Source organism: Gavialis gangeticus, unplaced genomic scaffold (assembly GCF_001723915.1).
Source record: "Gavialis gangeticus isolate Ggan-Ray unplaced genomic scaffold, GavGan_comp1, whole genome shotgun sequence".
NCBI lineage: Eukaryota > Metazoa > Chordata > Crocodylia > Gavialidae > Gavialis > Gavialis gangeticus.
In genome coordinates, this window is record NW_017728991.1 from 5,728,834 (window position 1) to 5,753,471 (window position 24,638).

Sequence of the window (24,638 nt, forward strand, 5' to 3'; positions counted from 1 at the left end):
TAAAAGCTGAACTCTCCTAGTGGCAAACACCTTACGTCTTGTTTGTTCTGTGAGCAAATAGCACGTTTTAAGTGCCATACAAGTAAATAATTATAAATAATTTTGAAGTGGGGGAAAACATTTTTGAGCATTAGTTGTAGTACTGTATGGCCCACCCATATTTTATTGACATTGACAGCAAATTCCCTTTAATGGGTGAATAACTTGTCCCTAAAAGAAGAGGGAGAACACTTACATGGGGGAATTATAAACATCATTCTGTAAAACTGTTTGAACTAACGCTTTATAGCATAACTCCTGGAAAAGCTCTAATCAGAAATACAACTGCAGATAGCTTTATAACAATGACAAATCTCGCTTTGTTATAAAGATGAATCAATTGCTAACATCCTTTTTTGACTAGCTAGGAAAGACACTACATTGTGAAAGATTTTGATGTAGCACTATCAAGTGAAGCATGTTTCTGGCATTACAAGATCAGAATATGCTATCCTACTGAGACAGAGAGTCTCAGAAAAGCTGGCATTGTGACCTTCTCACCTGCTGTTTCATTTCAGCGTAGACTTTTTCTGAGTTCAGCTCCACCTGCCGCTTAAACTCCTCCAGGGCAGCATCTGCCTGCTGGGCCTGCAGCCTCTGTACCTCTGTCACCCGAGTCAGCTGCTCCTCCTTCTCCCTAGAAAGTCACAGAAAATTTTTAGAGTTCAAGTATCAAATAAAAGAACAAGTGTGCTGGTGTAAAAGAAAGGCCTTTAACCCTATCAGTTTAAAATAGTATTCAGGGTTTCAATTTCCTGTCCCAGCTTATGCCAAACTTGCCTCAGTAATACTTTGAAGAACAAAATAGCAACCTGGGTAAGAAGTCTAGAGTTATTTTCACTTTCTCTATTCAATTTGGCAAGCCTAAATATAGTACTATAATCCATGAAATTAATGCTATTTTATAAACCCTGTACCAGGACCACTTAAATAACACATCCTTATTACGACCACATATAACCTTTTTTCTTTAATATTGCCATTAATAGCTCTAACATATATTCAACTAATTTTACAATGAGGACAATGGTTTGTAGTAAGATTATATTATTCTATTATCAGATGAAAACAGTTAGATCCCCAGCACCATCTCTGCTAAAACCAACAAGGGGTTACTCATTCCCTAGAATATATCAAAACAAACAAGCATTGAAAATATGAGGCTTATGGGTTACTTAAGCTAAGTACAGACGGTCAAAAAGCCCAAGGTTGAACCAATTCAATCTTCGCAGATTACTCTAAACTGCATAGATTGAATTGATAAACAAGTGAATAGACACTCACTTTTGATTCAGGAAATGCAGCCACATGCCTGCAGCAGCCCAGGCCAGAAGCCAGGGGGTGCTAGACCATGCCTCCCTGCTTGGCTGGAGAAGACAGTTTGGGCCAAGATTAGCCTGCCCACCCTGTGAGGAGTGGGGTTTGCAGGGGAGGTGCAAAGGATCCTGAGATGCTGGGTTAACTGGGATGTGAGTTACTTTGAATCTGGAACGGATCTGGAACAGAAGTTCAATACACTGATTTAACCTAAATTAATTAAGTCTGATACAACACCCATATAGGTTTATCTTTAACTGGTCTCAGCCATTTTGAACACAGTTTATGTACACTGAACTTCTGTTGTGTTACAGATCTGAACTGGTTTCTGATCACTTATACCAGTATATGTGTAATTTCTGTTCCTAGCCTTAACCAATCCAGTGAAAGCCCTTGCTATTATGTTATACATTCAGTGCTTGTAGAATTTCCAAGCATCTTTCTATCTCATAGTACTGCCTATTAGGAAAATAATAGTTTATTGTTTGCCATGCTGTATGCTCATATTTGGATTAAACTGTTTAAAATATGTACAATTTGATCATTATGTAGCAAACTTTATCATGATATACAGATAAATATAAATATCATGGACTTTTGATCTTTGTAACGATGCATCAGATGTCTCCATCATGATAATCTGTACATATATTAAAGACATCCTGGTGCAAACTTTCATGTGGAAGGCAAAAAATAAGACATTTTAGATATGTTACTTTTTACGTCAGCACATCGAAGTCCAGTTCACAGAGAGTTTAGTATAAAACTTAGCGTGGTTTAGTATAAAGCTTAGCATGGTTGTGTTGATAGCCTGCATTGCAGTTGGCACAACCAACTGCTTATAATAGAAAAAAAGTGATAAATCAGGAGATTGTGACTAGCATTTTTATCTTACAGGTAAAAAGGCAGCACCCTGTGACAAAGTTCCTGTTTTTGATGGAAATGGTTGCATACAAAACAAAGGATCAGACACATTAGAGATGGAAAGAGAGCAGCTCAGCAAGTCAGTCTATCCCTGCCAGTGCTCGATCTTTATGAAACACAGGAAGCATCCAGTTCTGATATTTTAAAGTTGTGGCGCACACATTTCTTCCTGTGCCTTTCATCCCAGAGTTGAACAATGAGACAAGTAACATATACTGTATCTTCACAAGTATGTTAGGGGAGGGAAGGAGCTGAACTGGAGTGGGGACTTCTTTCTCAAAAAAATATTCAAATCAGTGTAGGTAATGACTACTACTACTTTGTTTTACACATATTTAGGAAAATGCTGCAAAATGATGCTGCTCTCTACCACTGTTGGGTTATTCAAACATGCATAGATTATTTTTCTTCTTATCATATGTGTTTATCTTTTCCCCCGCCAAGTAAACAAGAAACTGCGTACAATAGTGAACGTGGTTATTTTAACTGAACTTCGTTTGATGAAAATTGTTCTTGCTATTATTTTTTACCAACCACATAAGCCTTTTTATACTCTTACTGCAATATTGTTAGATGATATGCATAACATATAGGCAAACGTACTTTACGCTCACCATTAAAACAGCTCTACTTCCCAGTTTCTATTTAGAAATAGTATGATTCAGTCCTTCAGTCATTCAATAGTTCCCATCCACTTGCATACATACTCTCATCCACTTCTACAACTTAGAAGTACCTGATGTTTCTTCTTCACACAAAAAATGTTTCACTTCTGTAACACTCGTTTTAATCCATGAAACTTTTTAAAAGATTGATTCTCAATTACTGAGAAACCTCATTGAGCTGTTAAGTTATTCTCACTCTGCTCTCATTTTCCCTGTGATTTGTCTCTGTTTAGGTCTTTCCATATTGAGCCAACAGTGGTTTTTACTTCTTCGTGTTTCAATTAAAACTGAGAAACCAAAGACCTTGTCTACGCTCTGAAGTTTTGTTGGCAATAGTTCTATCAACTCACAACAGCTGAAAGTAAGTCGCCAACACGTGTACACACCACTGTGACTGGATTGGTGCTGCACATCCCTACCACAAGCAGACTCCAGACGTTCTGACTCCTAATCCTTTAAGTAATAAACCATTTACATTTTCAAAAGATTATATACAGATAAATGACAAAATCAGCATATAGGTTTTTTTCTTTAAACTCAGTCATTCTAGGGAATGTTCTCAATATCTAGATCTGAATGACAATCATACACCATTAGCCAGAAGCCATGGGGCTCTTCAGCCTGGAAAAGTGCAGGCTCAGGGGTGATCCGGTAGCCACCTATAAGTTTAGCGGGGTGCTCATCAGGATCTGGGGGAACATCTGTTCACCAGAGCGCCCCAAGGGATGACAAGATCGAACTGTCACAAACTCTACCAGGACCAGTTCAGGCTGGACATAAGGAAGAACTTCTTCACTGTCCAGGCCCCAAGTTTTGGGATAGACTGCCGCCAGAGGTGGTTCAAGCACCCACACTGAACGCCTTCAAGACACATTTGGATGTTTATCTTGCTGGGATCCTATGACCCCTGCTGACTTCCTGCCCCCGGGGCAGGGGGCTGGACTTGAGGATCCTCTGGGGTCCCTTCCAGCCCAAATGTCTATGAAATCTATAATTTAAGAAAGCATCATTACAACCTAAAAAAAGGTCAGTTTCTCAGACAACATGTATTGGTGATGGCTCAGCTCCCTAGAATCGTCTTTAAATACCAAATCAGGAGGCTGAGATACTTGGCTGTACACTACCCTGGAAACCCAGGCCCTAAGGAGATTCTCTGCAAATGGAAACTGGGGAATGTAGATGGGTCAGGGTAGAGATAAAGAAAACACATACAGTACCACCCTTTCCCTCTTCTGAACCTCTGGGGAAACTCGGCTGGGTCCCTGGGTGCTACAGAACTTCCTTAAAGTGATACACAGCATTATACAAACTGAAGAGATCCTAGTACCGTGATCCAAGCAGGGGCTGCCTAACTGAAATGATTCAAAGGAAATGTTGCAAGGGGAAACTCAATATCCTCCTTTGCCAAGGCTCCAGTTCAGTGGACTGTGCCCTGAATGACAACTTTTCCCTCCTTCACATCTGAGACTAACATCAGCTCCGAGGCAGAAGCAAAAGCTACAATGCAGTCTACCAAATTATCCCCAATAACTGACAAGAGGCAACAGAACACAATGTCTAGCCATATCATTTCCTGATAAAGCTAGTCTTTGTGCTAGAAGTGAATTTCCCAATTGTTTTCACACACCTACTTCCTTGAAGAATACAGTTTCATACTAAAATATTGTAAGGTAGATGCAATGAACTATACTTTTAGGAACTTGATTTTATGTACCTTCTTTTCTTTCCAGGATTTAATCCCATAAATAGATATAACATGCTCATTATAACCAGGAATAAGACTTCATTTCTTTTCAGGGGTGAGAGAGCCAGGTCTTTCTACTTTTTATGCATTTAAGATTTATACTGGAGCTTAGAAAACATGTACAACAATGGACGTGTATAAGAAAGGCTTTACTTTTTTTTTCCAAGACACTGAGCAGTGTGCTTCGCATGAAACACTGAAATATTTACTTTGAAGATTATTTTTTTTTGTTGTACTAGTTGTGGGGCCTAGTACAATGCAATTACATCACTCAAATCCCCTAAAGCTGAGCCAGCATGAATATAAAAATAGGGTGAATTTACATTTTGGCCCCAATTTATTTATAAAAGCAGAAAATTCCTCTTGTTTTAATGTCTAAAGGATATGGTAACAGAATTAAATGTCTTATACAAGCACAAATCATCTCAGTTAAAGGTGACTATGAAGTCTATGATAAGAATTGGAGAAAGAAGTAATGTGAAATATACTGATAAATGAAGAATAACAACATGTAAAATAATTTTCCTTAATGCTTCATGGTAAGAATTTTCCTTGCCTTTTAAACTGTCTTCCTGGAGTTAATAACCAAGTGCAGTAAGATATGACAGCATTACACATCAAATCAGTGGAAAGCAGTGGAGGTTCAGTGATTTATGTAAGATACAGAATAACCTCAAGATGCTCTCTTGGCTGCAGTGTGAACCAGTAATACTGTTTGTAAAGTTTTTGAGGCCCAAAGGCCTCTGCATACCAAACAAAATAAAAAGGCAACACCAGCCCACTGTCAAACCATGGTGGGAAAGACCTCTTCTATTAGACTAATAATTATAACAGGGTAGAATTGACACATCTGTGTATGTTATATGTATAAAGAAACACGCAAAACTTCCATGGAAAATTCGTTCTCAACTTCCACTTCTGAACACACATTCTATTCATAGCTCATAGGGTTTTTAAATAATACTGCAATTTTCTACGCAATAACAGTCCATAATGTTTTCTTGTAAAAATAATACAGTCAATTGAGCTCCTGACCATGGAATCTGTTTGCCAGGCCCTCTACCATTTCTGACAGCTCTGGAAACCCACTTAGTGTCTAAGCAAAATAATGCTTTGCAGGTTTGGTGGGAATAAGAAAGTATTTTTGATATGGATGCATTTTACAGCTAAGTGTGTTTTCACAATATAATGACATGCACATAGAGGTCAGGTATGAAACGTAGTTTACTGTCAAGGAATACATGCAGAAACTCAGAGTGAAACATGCTGCAGCATGGAAAAACACTCTCCTTTTCCATGCTGTAAATATTTGTTAACATATCATATACATGGATGGTTTCATTTATGCTCCATTTGGCATGTGCTAGTCACACCCTCCTTCAGTTCCCTTAACGAAGGGAGGGTATTTTCTAAGTAACACCTAAGCAAAGCATGCTTTCTTCTAAGCATCCCACTTGATATGTCTAACTAAACTTTGCATTGTGGACCTGAATGTGCAATAAATAAAATTAGGGACAGCATTTCTACAAAACCCGTTTCAAATCTGTTAGGTTAACGTCTTGTGACTAGATTCTTTAATACGCAAGAAGAGATCAGAATCCTTGATGGTAAAAATCCCTGTGTAGCTATAATTTCTTTGGATTTAGTCCTATCAGTGCAAGCAAGGCTACTCATCATCAACTTGTATATAATTTCTGAAGCAGATGACTAGCAATCCAATGGAAAAACTGTACACCTGAGCTGTCTAACTTCAGAGCGGCCATAGGGCTACACACTGCATGGACTGCACCTGCTCCAGCTGCAGGGCACCCACTGGGATGCCAGGACTGTCCCCCAAGTCAATGCATATGTGTGCCCCAAGCCCCACCAAGTCACAGGCTCCCTCGGGCCCCACAGACAATACTGTCCTGCATTGCCCCCAGGGGTGGGAGCAGGAGGCAGAAGCTGCAGGAGAATAGGAAACCCAGAGACCCTGAGGATAGCAGTGGTTGGGGGAGTGGCACCCAGGCAGGAGCTCCTGGGTAAAAAATGAACCCCTCACAGGCCACAAATTGGACAGCCCTGCCAGCATATCTGCAATAATTGAGGGGATATAACAACTTGCCGATGAGTGCCTGCAGTAAGCTATACTTCCCAAAAGATGGATGGAAAGCGGAGGAGGGACTGTTGCACAGTGGTATGATGAAGCAAAAATGTCTTCGGGGGCTATTTCTTGGGGAGGTGATGCTTAGCCCATGCTAAGGGCTGTGGCAAAGACCAGAAGCCAGGCCTTGCAGTAACACTAGCTACTGGTCAGCTCGAATACGGATGAACGACTAACATTTCATTATTATTAGGATTTTTGGGTTTTGGGGTTTTTTGAGTGGAAGGCTGATGGCAAGCCATGATATAATTACACTGTTGCTAAAATGAAATTTAAAGGAAAAAAGGGAGAATATAGTAACAATAACAGTGGGCCCTGGAGCACATAATGGAAGAGAACAATGAAGGAAGTACTCAGAATCACGGTGGAGTTGCACTGTACGATGCTGCTCTGTTCGATGAAATGGTCTTAATGATTCCAACTGTCTTCCCTACTAAAAGAATAAAGAGAATTTCATCTGGGTAGTAAATATTCAACAGTTCAGGCATTAAAAATGTATAAAAAGGATTGCGCTGAAAATATATCTGCTTTCTAGCACTACTCTTAAAGCTGAGGTATTTTGGAAACTTAGGTCTTTTTATTTCAATTTTCATTCTTTTTTTCTTGAACACACATTAAAAGGAAATGCAGCTCAGACAATCCTAGAATACTCCTAACATAAAGATGCCTGATCCCAGGATGACTTTCATTGTGTTAATATCAAAGATATAGAAAGATTTCACGGGCCACCTCAACTCATTTGGCTTGGATACTGCAACCTAAAATCCTGGGTGGCTCTTGCTTAAAACCTGCCATTCAACTCTGGTCTCCCATCCATAAATGCATTTAAGTCACAGTGAAGTGGCTTAGTCGGACCAGGAGAAGAACATCTGATTCAAATTCAGGGGTACCAAAAGAGAAAGACTTCCCAGTTACTCTTCTTAGTAGGGTTCAGAACCTTATTAAATCTGTCCCTGAAACAAATTACCCTAGGCCCAAACTAGGTGGCAAAAGCCTTGGACAAACACAGTGTAGCTTCAAAGATACCCTTTTGGAGGTACTATATAGCTAGCACTGAACCCAGCCTGAAAGTGGAGTGGATCATGAGATTCCTCTCTGGAAAAATGCAAAAGTAAGCCTCTAACCCAAAAGAAATGGTGAAGAGACTGAAAGATAAACCACTGTGAGCTACAGCATGAATGTAACTTGCAAGTTTTCCAAACTTGAAGCCAAATCACTGTAAGGGTGGCCAGAGCCTGGAATAGCCTTCCCAGAGAGGTGGTGATTTCCAGGGAAGATTTCCTTCCCTGGAAATCTTCAAGAGGAGACTGGACAGGCACCTGGCTGGGGTCTTATGACCCCTGCCACCCCGAGTGCTCCTTCCTGCCCATGGCAGGGGGTCGGACTAGATGATCTGTCTAGGTCCCTTCCGACTCATGGGTACTATGATTCTATGAAGATGTTCAAGTCCTGCAAAATCAGGTTCTGTCTGATGCATATTTAAGTAATGAGGTATCATATCAACGAATACCACCGAAAGAAACAAAATTAAACATTACTGTGAACTATTTTCAGGAGCACAGCAAGCAATGTCTTGATTTTTTTCCAATCAGCAAAATTCTCTAGGGTAGAATTAAATGGTTTGAAAACATTCATTAAACTTTGCAACACTTCTGGAGAGATTAAACTGCACAGATTAAGTAATTTGCCCTATATCATCCAGAGAATTATTGCCAGGGAATAATCTAAAATCACTGACTTCAAGTCCAGCTTTTTTTAATACAACTAGATAATGCTACCTTGCAAACCTTTAAGAACTCAGTGCCAGGTAACGGGGTGTACGATCTGGATTTATGGAGGGGATGCCTTTGGAAAAATTAACCACTGATCAGTGGTTAATCAAAAAATTAAACACTGAAGTTTAATTGCCTCCATTGTTTCTTTGGACTGAAAAGAGTAAAATACTCCAGGTTGCACAGACTTTTCTAAACAAACAAACAATAGCAATACAAACAAACAGCTGAAGAGCAGGACATTCTACTTGTAAGCACTTACTCCTTTACAACTTTTTGTTGCAGCGAAGAAGGCTGTCCAATAAAACTCTATCCTTCTTGGCAACATAGCCATTTAATATGGAGATTTATACTTAATTACAAACTTGCAAAGGCAGTCACTAAGGGCTTAAACAAGGGGTGAGCAACCCACAGCCCATGGGATGGATTTGGCCTGTGGAGCTGTGGCTTCAGTGGCATTTGGCACTGTTCCTGCACTGCACTGCAGTCAGTTGGCTCTAGTGAATGGGGAACAACACCCAGGCCACATCACAGCTGGGCAGCATGGTTAAGGACAGAAGTTACACATAAACCAGTTTAAGTGATCAGAAACTGGTTTAGACCGGTACCAAAATAGAAGTGCAGTGCACCTAAACCCATCTCAAAATGGCGGAAGCTGGTTTAAGATAAGGTTGAATATACTATCAGACTTAACTGATTTAGGTCAAACCGGTTTATGAAACTCCTGTCCCACACCCCTTCCTGGTTCAAGTTTAATCAGAGTCCCCCGGCATCCCGCAGCCCTGGACTGTGTTGTGCTGTCTGTTCCAGAGAGCAGGGCTGGTCCTGCCCCTCTGCTCTCTAGGGCTAGGGACAGACATTCAAAAAGTCTGAGCCTGAACTGATTCAATCTTTGCAGGTTAGTTTAACCTGGCTGGGCTAAATCACTTTGTAACTGCCCAGACATCCCCTCTGGACTGAAAACAATCAGACACAAGCCTGCAGTGACTCAGGCTAGAAGCTGAGGGGAGCTAAAGCAGCCCTCCCACCACTTCTACAGTGCTGAGCTGAGAGGGGTGTGACCAGGCCCCAGCAGGACCTCTGATTATTCCCCCCATCCTGAGCTGCCCAGCAGGGAATATTTATCACCCCTAACTTAGAGTTTACCAACCCATTAAGAAAACAAAGCCTCATTAGTTCAAGCTCTTCTTAAACAACTTTTCCAAGGAAGGACATTAAGCTACCTCTTGATTAGCTCCAAAAAGCCTGTCTGCTTTTGTTGTCTTCCACAGCATGAACGTCAGGTGCCTCCCAAGGCTGGGGTGGCACGATGGTTGGCCACAGGCAGTGGTGTCAGCGGCAGTGGTGTGGCAGCGGTGAGCAGGAAGCTCCCACAGGTGGCCACGACAGTGTTGGAGGCGAGGTGAGTGGGAGGAGTGGCAAGCGCAACACCATGTAATGCCATGCCATGTTGCAGCTGAGCATTGGGAAGCAGCAGCTACAGAGGCTGGGTCCTAATGCCTGCCCCTCTTCTGCCTAAGCAGAGTCATTTCAGCTCCCCTGACAATAAAATGTTGCCACTCCCTATCTTAAACCATTGCCTGAATTTCGAGAACATGACCTCTGATATGCTGAAACAGAAATAAACCTGTACATGATAATGGGTCTCTTAAATATGTACCTATTACAATGCTACTATCAAAACTAATATGCATATACATCGGAAGGTAAAATCCTTACTTTGTTCACATTACCAGCTTAGCTATTTATGTGAAAACTATTTAAGCATATCAAATTACCAAACAAATCCATATGCTACTCACTACAGCCTTGTTGCCATGACAAAGTATTGCATATCCATAGGTTGGGAAAGTCTAGCAATGTCCTGTTCCCACTACAATTTGAGTAAATAGATCCTCTCATGTACCTATATTTCTTTCCATTATTTGATGAAAAATGTATTCTTATTTGCTTTCTGTTCTAATTGCATTGCTGTAAGCTTTGTTGATGTTCTGATCTTTGTTAAAGAACGGAGGTCCATATACATAGTTTAAAATTTAAAGTGCTTGGGACTTTTTAAAATGAAAGGCACTATTGTATGGAAAATACTGTAAGCAGACATATTTTTACAGTTAAAACACTTGCTTATATCCCAAGGCACTGTAAATCAGTTCATCCTTTTATCTTTCTTCTTCTAGTTTATGGAAGAGATATCTTTTAGTCTTAGGAATGAGTGACAACGCTGACTTATTTGAAGTTACTAACATCCCCTGGCATGTTTCCTAAAGTTCTGTATCTAGTAGCCTAGTTAAATGCCAAATGGGTAACTAGAATCAATCTCAAATGCCATCTGCAGCTTCAGATGGATACATTTTCACTATTCTACAGTATAGTATTGTGTTGTCTAATAGTCACCTTATTCCACCTCCTGCATAATAGTCCTTGGTAATCTTAACAGTGGTTTACTTTTATGCTTTCCTTCAAATTCTCAAATTAAATGACGTCACAACGTACAAAATGTCATATCACCAGTGCCATTTTGCCCCACTGAATGTTACTGGCTTCCTCGGAGAAAAAATGCTCCAATCTTTTCTATGAATTTAAAACCCACTGTTACACTGAAACTAACTGGTGCAGAAAAGTATAGTCTGTGGTATATGATCTTCATAAAGTGCCTTATAGAAGCTACATGGCAAAATACTTTACAGAATTAAACAAAATGCTATACAGAGCATGTGGGGCAGACCGTGCTCTTTGGTATGCTTGTAAGAATGTACAGGGTCTTGATTAAAGCTTAAAGAAGTCACTTTGCATTGATATTAATGTAAATGTGCAGAACCTGTTCTTGTCTTTTTCTTCCCTCCTACATGGCAAGAAGAAATTAAACAGTATTGCATTTTCTGACATCATTTCACAGGTATACTTTAACAAGGTTTTCCATGATATTCTAAATGCAATAAAGGAAAGTGTCCTCCATTTTGAAAGGAAAATGTTTGTTCTCAGTCAAAATATTGCACGTGTAATCTAAGTATAAAACAGAGTTTTTCATCCACACATTTAAAAGACCAATAATAAAAGCCCTATTTTATTAATATCCACTGCTTAACTTATCCTGTATGGATTTGTCTAATACAGTATACAAATGTGGCAAGTTCCATCATGCCATTTCAAAGTGCTGTACAAACACTGTACAGATGAACCGATGTGCATCTCCTGAAATGCAGCCAAATAACTGTCATTTTGCATACTACATTACAGATGCCAAACATCAGGACTGTTTTCTTCACTAAGTTCACACGTAAGTGAATGGGAGTAGAAAACTCTTCAAGAAAAAAAAAAAAAAAGAAACCACCAAAACTCCATCGTACTAAGGTCTTACAAACAGGCAGGTCATATAATTCTATCACCAAACCAAAAATGTGTTTGCTCTAAATGCCAGAGAAGTACTTCCAACCACCTGTATACGGTCCTGCCAATGAAAGGATACTGCTATATACTCTAGCCCTTGTTGATTTAGTTGTTTTGCCAAATTACATCATGTGGGAATTAATGGAGGTTTTGTCCAACGCTTAGCCTGGACGACTTTTAGCAGCGTAACTGAGAAACATGCAAGTATGTGGGAGTTCCTCCTCCATATTATCAAACCATGAGTTCAAATGAATGCTTTTTTCCCTGTTTCTGTGGAATGCCAGGGACAGAGCAGAGTTCCCAGCTTTGTAACCAGGGAAATATGATCACCCTAGGTATAGTTTATTTTAATTATTTGTATGGGGGCGTTGTTTTTATTTTTACAGTCTGTTATTTGAAGTCCATTTAAATAATAATCACGGAATATGCTGCACAATCGTAAATTCAAAATTTTAAATGTATCCTGTTCTGCAGATCTACAGTTGGCATTTCCCAAAGAAAGAATTAGAAAAAACTGTTTGGGCACCTGGTATTTCTTAATCTGCTGTAATGTTTTTGTCTATAAACAGGTACCTAATGAGACCCATCCCTGCCTTAACACAGGTAGGATAACATTTCTTTTTCACAAATAAATCACTCCCTGCCTGACCACACAATTCTCCTGCTCACAGGAAATCTACCAAACATCTTTGAAATGCAAGCGTGGGGAAAAAACTCATTAGCCTATTGGACACTAACAGTGTGTGCATATGTCAACTTAAAATAAGGCGACTTAACTAAATAAAGTTAACTAAGTTGACTTAAGCCACATTGGAGTGTACACATGTACAGCTCCTTGACATGGTGGCAGTCATCATGTGAGCCCGCCCCTGCAGTAGCCCTTTAGAATTAACAAAAATAATGCGATACAAGATAAAACACCTCGGAAGTGTATTTTTGTGCCGCATTTAAGTTGACTCTGCTCCACATACATTCTTATGCTCTGACAGTTAAGTCAACTTAAAAAAGTTAAATAGACTTAGCTGCTAGAAAGGTAGCACGTGTGTACGCACCCTAAGTACCAAAGACTTAACACAGACAATGAGTTTGTGGTCCACTGTAATAGAATTTATCTCTGCACCTCACAGGTGATGACTCACCTAAACAAACTTGTTCTTCCAGTATCAGATTTTTACTGCATCTTCCTATCTGTTGGCTACCTGATAATTTCTCTTATATCTTGTTTTTACTTGTACAGAAACTTTTACACAAGCTTTTTGTTCAATTTGCTGCTTAGCCCTGCTGTGTCTGCTTCTCTCCCAGAGGCCTAAAGGATACATGTGATACCCAAAAGCTTATATACAACTATTCCAACCAGGCAGTTGGTCCAATAAAAGATATCACTCACAAGAATTCTTGCTTTTGTCTATAAAGACACAAACACAAAGAAACCATTAAAAGATTCATATACTCTCCCCCCTCCCCATCTGTTTCATTACCTAACTTTATCTCTCTACACACTCAATAAAGTGAGGCCTTGACCCTGCAGTTTGGTCTGTGCTGCAGGACTCCGTTCCCCCATATGTATTCCCATTGACATCACTGGGCATAGAAGAGTATTCAAATGTGTCCAAATGTTATACAGTATTTCAGTGAGTAGACAGGGATAACTTGTGAAAAATAATGACCTTTCAAAGATGACAGCTGAAGAGAGCAACTCCTTTCATACAACTTTCAGAATAGATTTTCCAGCTGTAGAAATACATAATAATACGTTAATGCTTAAGATAATGTGCCTGTAGAATGAAGATTAACATTCCATGCCTCTTACTGTAAAAATAATGTTTGCTTTTTTAGAGAATTATCTGAAATACAGAGGAAAACAATTTTACTTCTCAAGCTTTAGTACATTTAATAAACTATGATAGCAAAATAATTGCTTGTTATATAAATTACACATTTGTCTTTAAAAGCCTGCATCTTAGATATGGACAGAGATCTTATTTTAAAGACAGTTATTACCAGCAAACAATGAGGAAAACTATAGCTATCTCTTATAATGACAAAGCCTAAGCATATGGAATATGTGCAGAACCACTTCTTTTTGGTGCGGAGAGGAAGAAAGACAGTGTGAAGTCATTCAAGCGGAATGATAACTAAACCAAAGCCAGATCAAAGGAATGAAGAAGAAAGGCTGAAATGTGAAGCTGAAATATTTATTGCCTTCAAAACATCATTCCTGTCCTGTCCCTGGGCACTTTAATATTTCTAAGTTGTGAGAAAGCATTCTAAATTGTATTCATCACTGCAGAGAAATAAACCAAAAATTTAAAGTGGAAAACAGTTTTATTTTTAGTCAGTGATTTTAAGTCTAAATTGAACTTAACTGCATCAGGAAAAAAGATGAATCCGCTTATAAAATGTTTACAGTTTACATAATTTTGGATGATATCATACAAAACCTGGTCTGCATTCTTTCAAATATGCTGTTTCAATGAATGTTAATATAACTATTATTTTAACTGTCTTGTCATAAATTATATATGCTTTTATTTTTGTTAAATTATATGTTGATAACAAACTAAAATACCAGCTGAAGTCACTAATTAATTTGTAATGCATATTTCATAAGTATTATGAAAAAGAATAGAAATACAATTCAGGTATGTTCAGCAAGAATGTCCTGGAAATTAATTATTAAGCAGACCATAATTAAAGATAATAATTTCTATTTTTATTTTTTACTATTCATGTTTTTGCAGTGCCTGGGAACACTCGTCATGAACTAGGACCCCCCCCGGTATTAGGGGCTGTACAAACACAGAACAAAAAGATGGTCCTCAAGGGATGTCAAAGTAATTGAGATGTGAGGTAAAAGCCTGACAAGAGTTTTAACTGTGTGGCTGGAAAGGAAAATCTGTATCTTACAGATGTCAGGCAGAAAAACACGTTAAGGTTTAGACATAGGCTGGATATGATGACCCAGCAAGGGGTCTACAGAGAATAAGATGTCCAAGCTATGGGACTGAAAAGCAAGCAAAAAGGTGAAGCTGTCCACTGTGACTGAGAAAGAAGAGAGAGGAGAGGGTTTAGGGACAACAATTAAGAGCTGTGTTTTAGGCATGTTAAAGTTGAGGTGACAAGCAGACTGCCATGAAGATATGTCAGAGACAATGACACAGTTTTCAGTTTAGACAGAAGCAGAGAAGTTTGAATAGAGAGGCACAAGTCATTGGCACAGAGACAACAGATTATTTAGTTTTTGCCGATGAGATTACCCAAAGATGAAATGCAGCAACAAAAAGATGGTAACTCAAGATATGGATCTAGTAAACCCCACAGAAAATTGGAAGAGAAGGAAATCAGAATGAAAGATACACTATGGGAGTGATTAAAGAGATAGGAGGAGGGTGTCATGGAAACCAAGGCAGGGCAAGACAAGATTTCAAGAAGATGGGCCTGTCAATGGCAGGTCAAGGAAGATGAAGATGGTGCAAATACTAGGATATTCTTCTTTCATTTACATGTACGTCTACAAATTCAAGGCAATTCTAAGTCAAATGTCTTTATTAATTTCTTCAGGTTAAGGCATGCTCAGGTTTGCAAGATCATGTGCATCAGCGGAGGCCAATGTTTTTGGCACGTGTGCTACAAATCAGCTTTGCACCCTCCCTGAGTGCCACTTCAAACCTCTTCCCATGCCTTGATCTGGTTCGTGCTCCCTGCCTGGTCTGCTGCTCTTTTCTGTTCCCTGCCCTACCTGCAACCGTGCAGCCTGCCCCCTCCCTGATCCATCACGTGCCGCATACACATGCTGCCAGTGCCATTTGTGGACCCATGCTGCAAGTTGGCCATTCCTAGTACAACAATTCAGATGCAATTAGGCTATACAAATCATAAAGCAATATTTTTATTTTACGATTGAAATGACTTGGAGCAATATATACTTTCTGCTCATAATTAATATCTCCATCCTCCGAACTGATGCATCACACTTTATGTGGAAAAAAGATCTATAAGATTAGAGTTTTCTTTTAAACATAAATCTCACTGGTACTAGCAGGTCTTTAGAGGAATCTGTGAAAGAAAATGGCAGCCTGCAAACAGTTAATGGGACACTTTTTTCCTTTTACAAAGTGAGACTATGAAATAAGGTTACCACATACTTTCTGTCCTCTGTTCATGCTTTACATTGTGCCCCCTAGAGTGAGGGTTATGTCAGCATGTTCACTACAGCTAGAGGAATGTTTACAATATACTGGAAACTTTGACTGCCTTTGCTCTAAATGGTTTCAGATGCTCAAATGGAGTACAGCGTGGAGAACAGCTGGTTGTTTTTCCATTTATTCCTAGGGAAAAAAAGCTGTCCTACAGGAGAAAATTATATTCAAACTTTTCAGCCACTTAAACATTACTATGGGTTTAAATCACAATGATTATTTTTCTCAACATACTATAAAACCTTGTACTGAACGAAACAGAGTACTTTTTTAATCAACAAAATAGAATGATCAACATGATGTACATGAATATAAATTTGTAACACTGCTCTTTGTTGCAACATTTGGAATTGAAGACAATGCCCTCTCATATTTCTTTAATTATTTCCTGCTTTCAATATAGTAATAGTTTTTCCATTCCTACAAGAGTTCTTCCAAATACACATAAATTCTTCATTTTCAGGGTAAAATGGAATTAACTATAGGAAAATGGTTAGATTTGTGCAATTATCTTTAAAATATTAACATATAAATATAAAGCAAATATTCAGAATCTGGTTTTAACTAACAAAAATCCTAGTTAAAGCTACAACTTATTTACTGACCTCCACCTTATACCTAGTCACAGTGCTGCTACATACGCAATCTATAAATAAGTATGCTTATACAGGACCTGGGCACAACTGGTAAATTTGTAAATCATTTTTACATCAGTGTCAGAATATAATTATTCCGGGTTTTGATTTTTAAAAGAATTTACTTTGCTCATTTTGCCTTGCAGTTCTTCTGGATTCCTTTCTTTATGGCACCAGAGCAATTTTCTCAACTGCCAAAAGTGGTATCATGAAGAGATACCTATGCATTTCAAGCAGGGAATAAGTATCACTACCAGACTGATTTCTGACATTTGTTTTCTTAATTCTTTGTATTTAATTCAGTTTTCTAAATTATTCTGGCTTAAAACCACGTGTGAAAAAAAGTAATTTCTAAAAACCAATGGAAATCAACAGCTCCAATGAAATGGACTTTTATACATTATAAGAAACCAATGTTGGTAGGTTATTTCTAGATTACTGGCAATTCACATTACTATTCATGTAAAATGATGTAATTTGTCTTCTCCAAAATAAAACGGCTTGGATTACCACTACTTGTCCGTTACTCTTTTTTCCATCTCCTTTTATCATCTCTTTTAATTGCTTGTTTTTATTTTTCTTTGCCCGCATCCATTTCTCACTGTTTTTTTGGCTCATATATATTTGAGTGCCATCTCTTTCTCCCAAGTGGGCATCATGTTCCTCACACTGTTTTTATCAGCCACACTTATTAGGACAACCCGAAAGGAAAGGATGAAATGGATGACTGCAGTGTTCAGTATAGGAAAAACAACCTCAAAAGCTGAAAGACCCTATGTAATGTTCCTGGTTTCTACGTTTGACCCTAACTTCTGTGTATCTGATATAAAGAAGAGAGAAACTCACAAAAACAAAAACAAAAAAAACAAGGGTATTGTAGCTTGTTCGTAAATAAAAGAAAACCATGTAGGTAACAACAGAACAGAGTCATTGCTATAGCCAAAGAAAGAAAGGTTTATAAAACCACCAAAAACATAAGGCTGCTGTTATGTTCTCTCTCTCTCCCTGCAACAATTTGGGTCCCCACTGCGATGGCGTTCAACAGGCCTATAAAGCAGTGCTTGTTGGAACTACCCAACCATCCTCACAGCACAAACTGGCCAGAGTGAAGGTTATGAAAAGACCACATGTCCCCCACTATACTAGGTATGTCTGCTAAACCACAGATTCTCAACAAGACTAAATCTCTGAAGGAGCTAGAGAAGAGAAGACATCTTTGGAACATGCAGGGGCTTTACTCCTATCCAACTGAACCCTACTACTTTTGAGCATTATCACATGCACCAAGGCAACACATTTTAACAGAAAGCTTAATCCATTTAAAGACACACAGAGTGGAAAGTGCATTCCCCTAACATGGATCCCCAAAGGCTACAGCAAGTCTCAGTGATTTTCTAAATGCATTAGTATAATTCAAATAGGGACTCAAAGTCCCCTTGACATAGTCTACTTTGCCTTCGGGAAGATTACTAATTATCTAATTTAGGTATAATTCAGATGCTTCTTTTTGCAAGAATTTAGGATGCAGATGGGAGAGCACCTGAAGTCTAAAGTTTTCTTGCAGAGGTTACTGTAACTAAATTTAATTTCTTACAAACATAAGTGCCATACTAGGTCAGACCAATGGTCCATCTAGCTCAGTGTGCTTTCTCCAATAGTGGCAGAGTGGATGCTAGATAGAAAGCTTAAGCCACATAGATCTAGAGTGATCTACCTCTTATTTAATACCCTCTTTGGCATCCACTATTATTGTTTTAGTGATGCCAGAGGAAACATCTCTAACCAATAGTTCAAATGCTATTAATAGATGTGTTATCCATGAATTTGTCTAGTTTCTTTTTGCACCTGACTATGCTATCTGTCCCTGCCACCTCCTACGGCAATGCATTCCACAAGTTAAGTACACCTTACGTAAAAAGCACTCGCTCTTGTTAGTTTTAAACCTGTCTCCTATTAATTTCAGTTCGAGTTCTAGTATTCTGGGACCTGATGAATAACAGTTCTCTGTTTACACAGTCCACATCCATCGTGATTTTACAAACCTCTATATTTCCTCCCCCTCCTTTTTCAAACTGAAGAATCCTAGCCTTTTTAGTCTCCCTTGGTATGTATTTAATTCCATTTTAGTAAGAGATGGAATAAAGATCTCTCTCAAGGATTTAACAACTGTCCATACAAAGTTAAGGTCCTATAGCAAGACAGGTTTGCTGACAGTTACCAGTCAGCAAATTATCTACTGGAAAATGATATGTGAGATGACAGGCAGTCCATTCTGATTAAGACAAGAACTGGCTGAGAGGTTATATATATATAAAATTATGATGGAGGAAGCAGTTTGCTATCTGTTACTTTTTCAAATTTTACATAAAATATTGTGCAAATGGCTTTCAGGACTACTGCTGAATTTTTTACTCTACTTGAAAAGTATGCCAGATCAGAAGTAGTTAACATCCTGCAACTCGAACTGCAAGGCAAAACTTCAAGCTAAAACCAGTTTCTTGAGCTAGAAGTTCCCACTACAGTCTTCCAACAAATTGAATGCATTTATGATGATTACAAAAGACTGAAAAGGAGGACTGAAATAACCTTTCTTCAATATACTATCTAAGAGTTCCATTGACAAGGTATAAACTTTTTTTGAAGACTACTCAGGAGTGTTCTCATCTCACCTACATACAGACTGTTGTCAAAGAAACCGATTTACAAAAGATCTCATGCATGGCCATAAGCTTATTAGCCTCAGGTTTAGATTCTCACTTAATATAGGGGATTAATTCCCAGGATTATACTTAGGCCAATATCCCTAAGAGAAACACTTTGATGAGAGCAGAAAAAAGGAGATTCTCTGGGTAGATACAAGCATGGATGTCCCAATTTAGTATTCAGATGGGTACTGAATCAGTGCGCATGTCATGGTAAATTTAAGTCCTTCTGAGAAAGGGTGCTAATTAGCCAGTTACTCAGGACACAGAAATCCACACCCTGAAACCCAACAATGTCTACCTCTCTCACAAGATATTCCCCAAATAAGTTTGGTACTGTAGAAAAGTCAAATGACACCTCCTTGTATTGTTAATATATAGATGCTACATACAAAAATGAAGGCTGTAAGTCAAGATGAAAATGGGATCTTTTTAAGTTGAGTACTCTACATCACACTTGACAGAAAAGAACAGAAATGACAGCTGCTAGTGTCAGCACATGGAAGTTAAATAATACAATTCAGCTACTGCAATGGAACAAACAGTAATATGTCTTCTTCAGTATGAGGAAGAATCCTAACTAAAAAGGAGCCTTTTTACACTGCTGAGATAATTCTACAGCTCTGTCCTTCAAAATAAATCCCATTCTGCTCTGATCAGATCTGCACTGGAAAGATCCCAAAGGAAAACTATGTACATGGAAAAGGTGGATTGGAGGTTGGTGGGGAGTAGAACCGAAGCCTACAACCAAGGTGAATGTCGTCTAATACACAGGGATTGTACGAATGAACTTGCTAGCTAAAAAATATTTAACTATATTTTAGTAGACTACTTAGCCTTTCATTTTTAGTCATATTCTGTAAATTGGAAAAATGTTGGTACCAGTAAAGAGTACTTAATAATCTTTGTAAAAAAAAAATGTTTCTTTATAGTCTTCTAGAGACCATTAATACTTAATGTCTAGTTTACATCGCAAATTGTACATGGTCTCACCTAAAGAAGCGTGCAGCACTTTATCAGATCATTTTACAAGTTAGATTCAAAGCTAAGTCAAGTCAGTATTCATTTTGGATTTGATTAAACTGAAATCTCATGAATAGTTCTTATCAGAATTTGGCCACAATAACAGAAAACAATCATTTCCTGTTTTTATATACAACCTAGATGCAAAATCAAAGAGCCAAATCCTGATGCAATGGTGCTTGTAAGAAGTTATAATTGACACTTACCATGTTGTTTATCAAGTAATATAATCTGTTGCATTTCTACAGTAAACTTTAAAGAATCCAACATTTACAAAGCTCATTTAGAGCTTTTCTGCCAACTATGTAATCAACACATTACCAAACTACGAATATCACTTATGAATTATCACATATGAAAGAATAAGAATGACTGAAAAGATAAAAAGGCCAGATTTTCTCTTAGGTGATTAAAATTCACAATATATATGCCAAAGTCAAGCTAATTATTTTTGTTTTTACATTGGTGGAAAAAGATGTCCAGTAACTCAAAAATGTAAATGGAAAATATCTAAAAAATGAGTCAAGTTAAAAAAAAAAAAAAAGAGAGAGAGAAAATTACTGATTATTACTACATTTTGATTTGGCTTCCAACAGTTATGTCCATTCTTATTGCAATGCTTTGGATCCTCCCCCAAGTTCTGATTTGTCATCTAAAATTCTGATGTCATCTAAAAGCCGTATTAGCGAGTTTTGGAAAGTTCCATAATAAATGCAAACCTGACGGCAGATGAGAATGCTTTGTCAGGCTCTGGAAAGACTACCCTTCAAAACAATCACATCGTATAAATTAGTTCTTGGTTCTAGAAAAGATCAGATGAGGACAACTGGGCAGGCAATGGAGAAAAAAAAAGGTGTTGCCAGTTTCTTGTGTAAGCAAACAATTTTATAGACTGAATTTAAGCAAACCAGCTGGTGAACATTTGCTCTGTATCATTAGCACTTGAAATTCCTTAGACTTGGCTCTCAAGATGCGTAAAAGACAAGACGAAGACTGAGAGTAAGAATGTTAAGAAACACTTAACTGGAGATCACATGTATGTACTTTTCTGTCAGCTTGACGGGTGGTTGCAGATTGCACCTGCAGAGGCAACATTTATACCTCCCTTCCCACTCCATGCATTTTAAAGTTGCTTTCTCCAACCAGGCTTATTTTATAAGGTCAGATGATGAGAGAGATTTTGGAAACGTATGATTTTAGTGGTACAAAGAACATACAACACTAATTGGTGGAATGGGCATTCTTAAAATAGAAAAGCACTGGATCAGAACTCATATCTGTGCAAAGTCTGCAAGTTACCACCACTACATACTGTTCATGAATACAGCAACAACAGGATGAATGTTGGCAGAAGAAAAATTAAATTACGGGAGTAAGCACCTCGGGTGCCTTTTGATCCTTTCAAGGATGCCATACAATGTTATCTCTATTAGATGTACAAACACAATTGACAAGATAAACCCAGAGATTTAAAACTGGATTCCTATTTGAAAAGTATTCTGACCGATTGTGGGCTTGCGCAATTCTTTGCAACAGAAGAATTGCTTTATTATTTTTCCGTACTAAAAAAAAGTAAAACCTAAGAGCTGAAATTTTCCAAGCTGGGCCTTAAGTCTAAAAACGTTGAGAATCACTGAATTATGGTGTGGGTATCAATAGGGACAGTCCTGTAGAAAACCTTATCATCTTTGTTCCATACACACCTACAATTATTTCATATAAATTCCTTTTTTTAGAATGATCAGTCACACACATACTCCGGATTCCATAATGGCAGTCGTAAAATGTAGATACAATATATAGTAAGGAGACAATATGTGGTATTCAGAGTTCTAAAAAGGAGAAAATATATTCGTTCTCTAGCTACTTCTTTCCTCTTTTGCTTTTAGGTGGTAAATAATTATGGAACTACAAGAGAAAAAAATATGGCAGAGGACCTTTGAAGGAGCTCATTTCATAAGAAGAAATGGTCCTTTGCTCATTTTTAAGGTATTCAAGCTCATATAAATAGCATTGCTTCTTATCCTTATTCTTTTGAAGTCCTTCCAAGATGTGGATGATGTCAACATTCCCATATTGTACACCTGTAGTATATATAAACCTTAGAAATGTGTCTTTCCCACTCTGCTCCCTCCATATGACAGCCCACAGATTTTATTTTAATCTCTAAAGCTTAGTAAAGAAAAAAGATTAAACCTGTTTTGCATGCTAGCATGAATTGATGCCAGCCCTTGGACGTATGCACATTTGTACTGGCAGAAAGTGAATGACTGGCACTGGACAAAAGTAATTTTAATGTGAAACCCTTGGCATGTTATTGTTTATAAATACCATCCTACCATTATAGTCTTAATATTTCAGTTTTAAGGAAAAATATGTACTCATCAACAACAGAAATTCTGTTTTTGTATTGAATGTTCAATTCCACTAGAGTTCCAAGAAAATACTGTGCCTACCTCCTGTTCATTAGCTCTAATAAAATTCTTAACTACCCTGCACATATCCACCCTTAACATTGATCCTTTATTTGCCTCCTTTACAAGGTTTCCCTGCATCACCCCACAAGTTTAGAGATTTAATTACATTGCCATATACAGGACGGAAAACCCGAGAACAAATGACTAAAACACAGCAATCAACAACCCTGTAGAAAGTAACCCAGGTAGTGCCTTACCCTTTGGGGTAATGCAGAAACCAAATGGATTATATAATTTACACTTGTAGGAATGGCATGAATTAAGATTTCTGTTTTAGCAAATATAGTCCACCCATTAGGTAGACCAATGAGGGCCAACATTTTTTGGCAGGCTTGCCACAAATTAGCCCTGCACCCTCCCCAAGCGCCACTCTGATTCTCATCCCCTACCCAATCTACTGCTCTGCTTTCTGCTCCTTGCTTTGTTCTATTTGCTGTCACCTTCCTGATCTGCTGTGTGCCACACAGAGGCAGCCATTGCCACTTGTTGAACACTTCTAATGTAGGCCAACTATTTAGTCAGGCAGGCTTGCATACTGAAGGAAAGGGAACATGACAAATGCCACTGTAGCTCCTTCTATTACTGAAAAGAGGGTGAACCAAAGATTTCCCCTTTTCTCCCTCCCAGTAGCCCAGGTGAGCCATACCTAGGTGAAAGAACCACGCTGAATTAGGCTATACAAAATTCATAGCAGAGATGAGCATCCTTTATCCCCATTTTTGAGGTAGATAGGTACAGAAGAATGCCACACAACTGACATGAACCTGGGGTGGATATGGAGCTCCGTAGCTCTGGCTCCCAGAACTGAGCTTTGACAACCAGGCTATATTACTTGGTATAATTTTCCCTCAACCAAGAAAACAACTTGAAAAATGTTATTATAGGCCATATGTAGACTGTAAATTTATCACGCCCAGCAGCCTTACCCTCAAAACACACCTTGCTTTTCCTTGCAAGCTGCCTCCATTGTGCATATGCTACTTAGCCCGAAGGCAGGTTATCAAGTACTAATTAACCAGTTCCACGATTTGAAGCTGCATGGAAATAGTTATACTGCTTCTGATTTGGCATGTCTGAGGGTGTTGCTGCCTGGCATGGTCTAGACATAGCCATAATGTTTTTACCTACCCATTTGGCCCTGAGCTTAAGTCTACTGAGGTTGCTAAAATGACTTACATTCCTTCCATCAGGTCAGATCCATAGGGCATTGTTGAGTACATTTTTTTCACTCTCTCCTGTACTTATATACTTTTGGGTACAAAAATTTAAGATTTCTTCCATTCAAATTTCAGGTTTCATCATAGGCATTTCAGGTACAGTGCTAAAGTAATGTTAATTATGTTAACAGACTTTTTATACTGGAAATCAACTTAATTTAGCCTCTGCACATCATTGCCCCATCAATAAAATGAGGAGGGTGCCTCCCTAGAGCACATTAGATTATAAAGTGATATCAGATACTATGCTGATAGAAAGTATATAAGTACCTTACATAGACAAGTGCCCACATCTTCATAAAGCAGGGCATTATTTAGTCTGTAATTAGTGTTAGAAGAAGGTAACTCAAATGTTACATTTTTCATTTTTTCCTCCCACATGTAAAGGTATCTC

At 38.3% G+C, this 24,638-nt stretch overlaps 1 protein-coding gene across 2 annotated transcripts in view; it reads right to left on the reverse strand.

Annotated features, from left to right (window-relative positions):
• Positions 1–24,638, reverse strand: part of CEP112 (centrosomal protein 112) — a 364,802-nt gene that overhangs the window by 197,815 nt on the left and 142,349 nt on the right. For both annotated transcript variants that reach the window (XM_019516523.1, XM_019516514.1), the window contains exon 18: positions 541–676. In XM_019516523.1, coding sequence (XP_019372068.1) covers positions 541–676 — 136 coding nt within the window. The remainder of the gene's footprint in view (positions 1–540; positions 677–24,638) is intronic.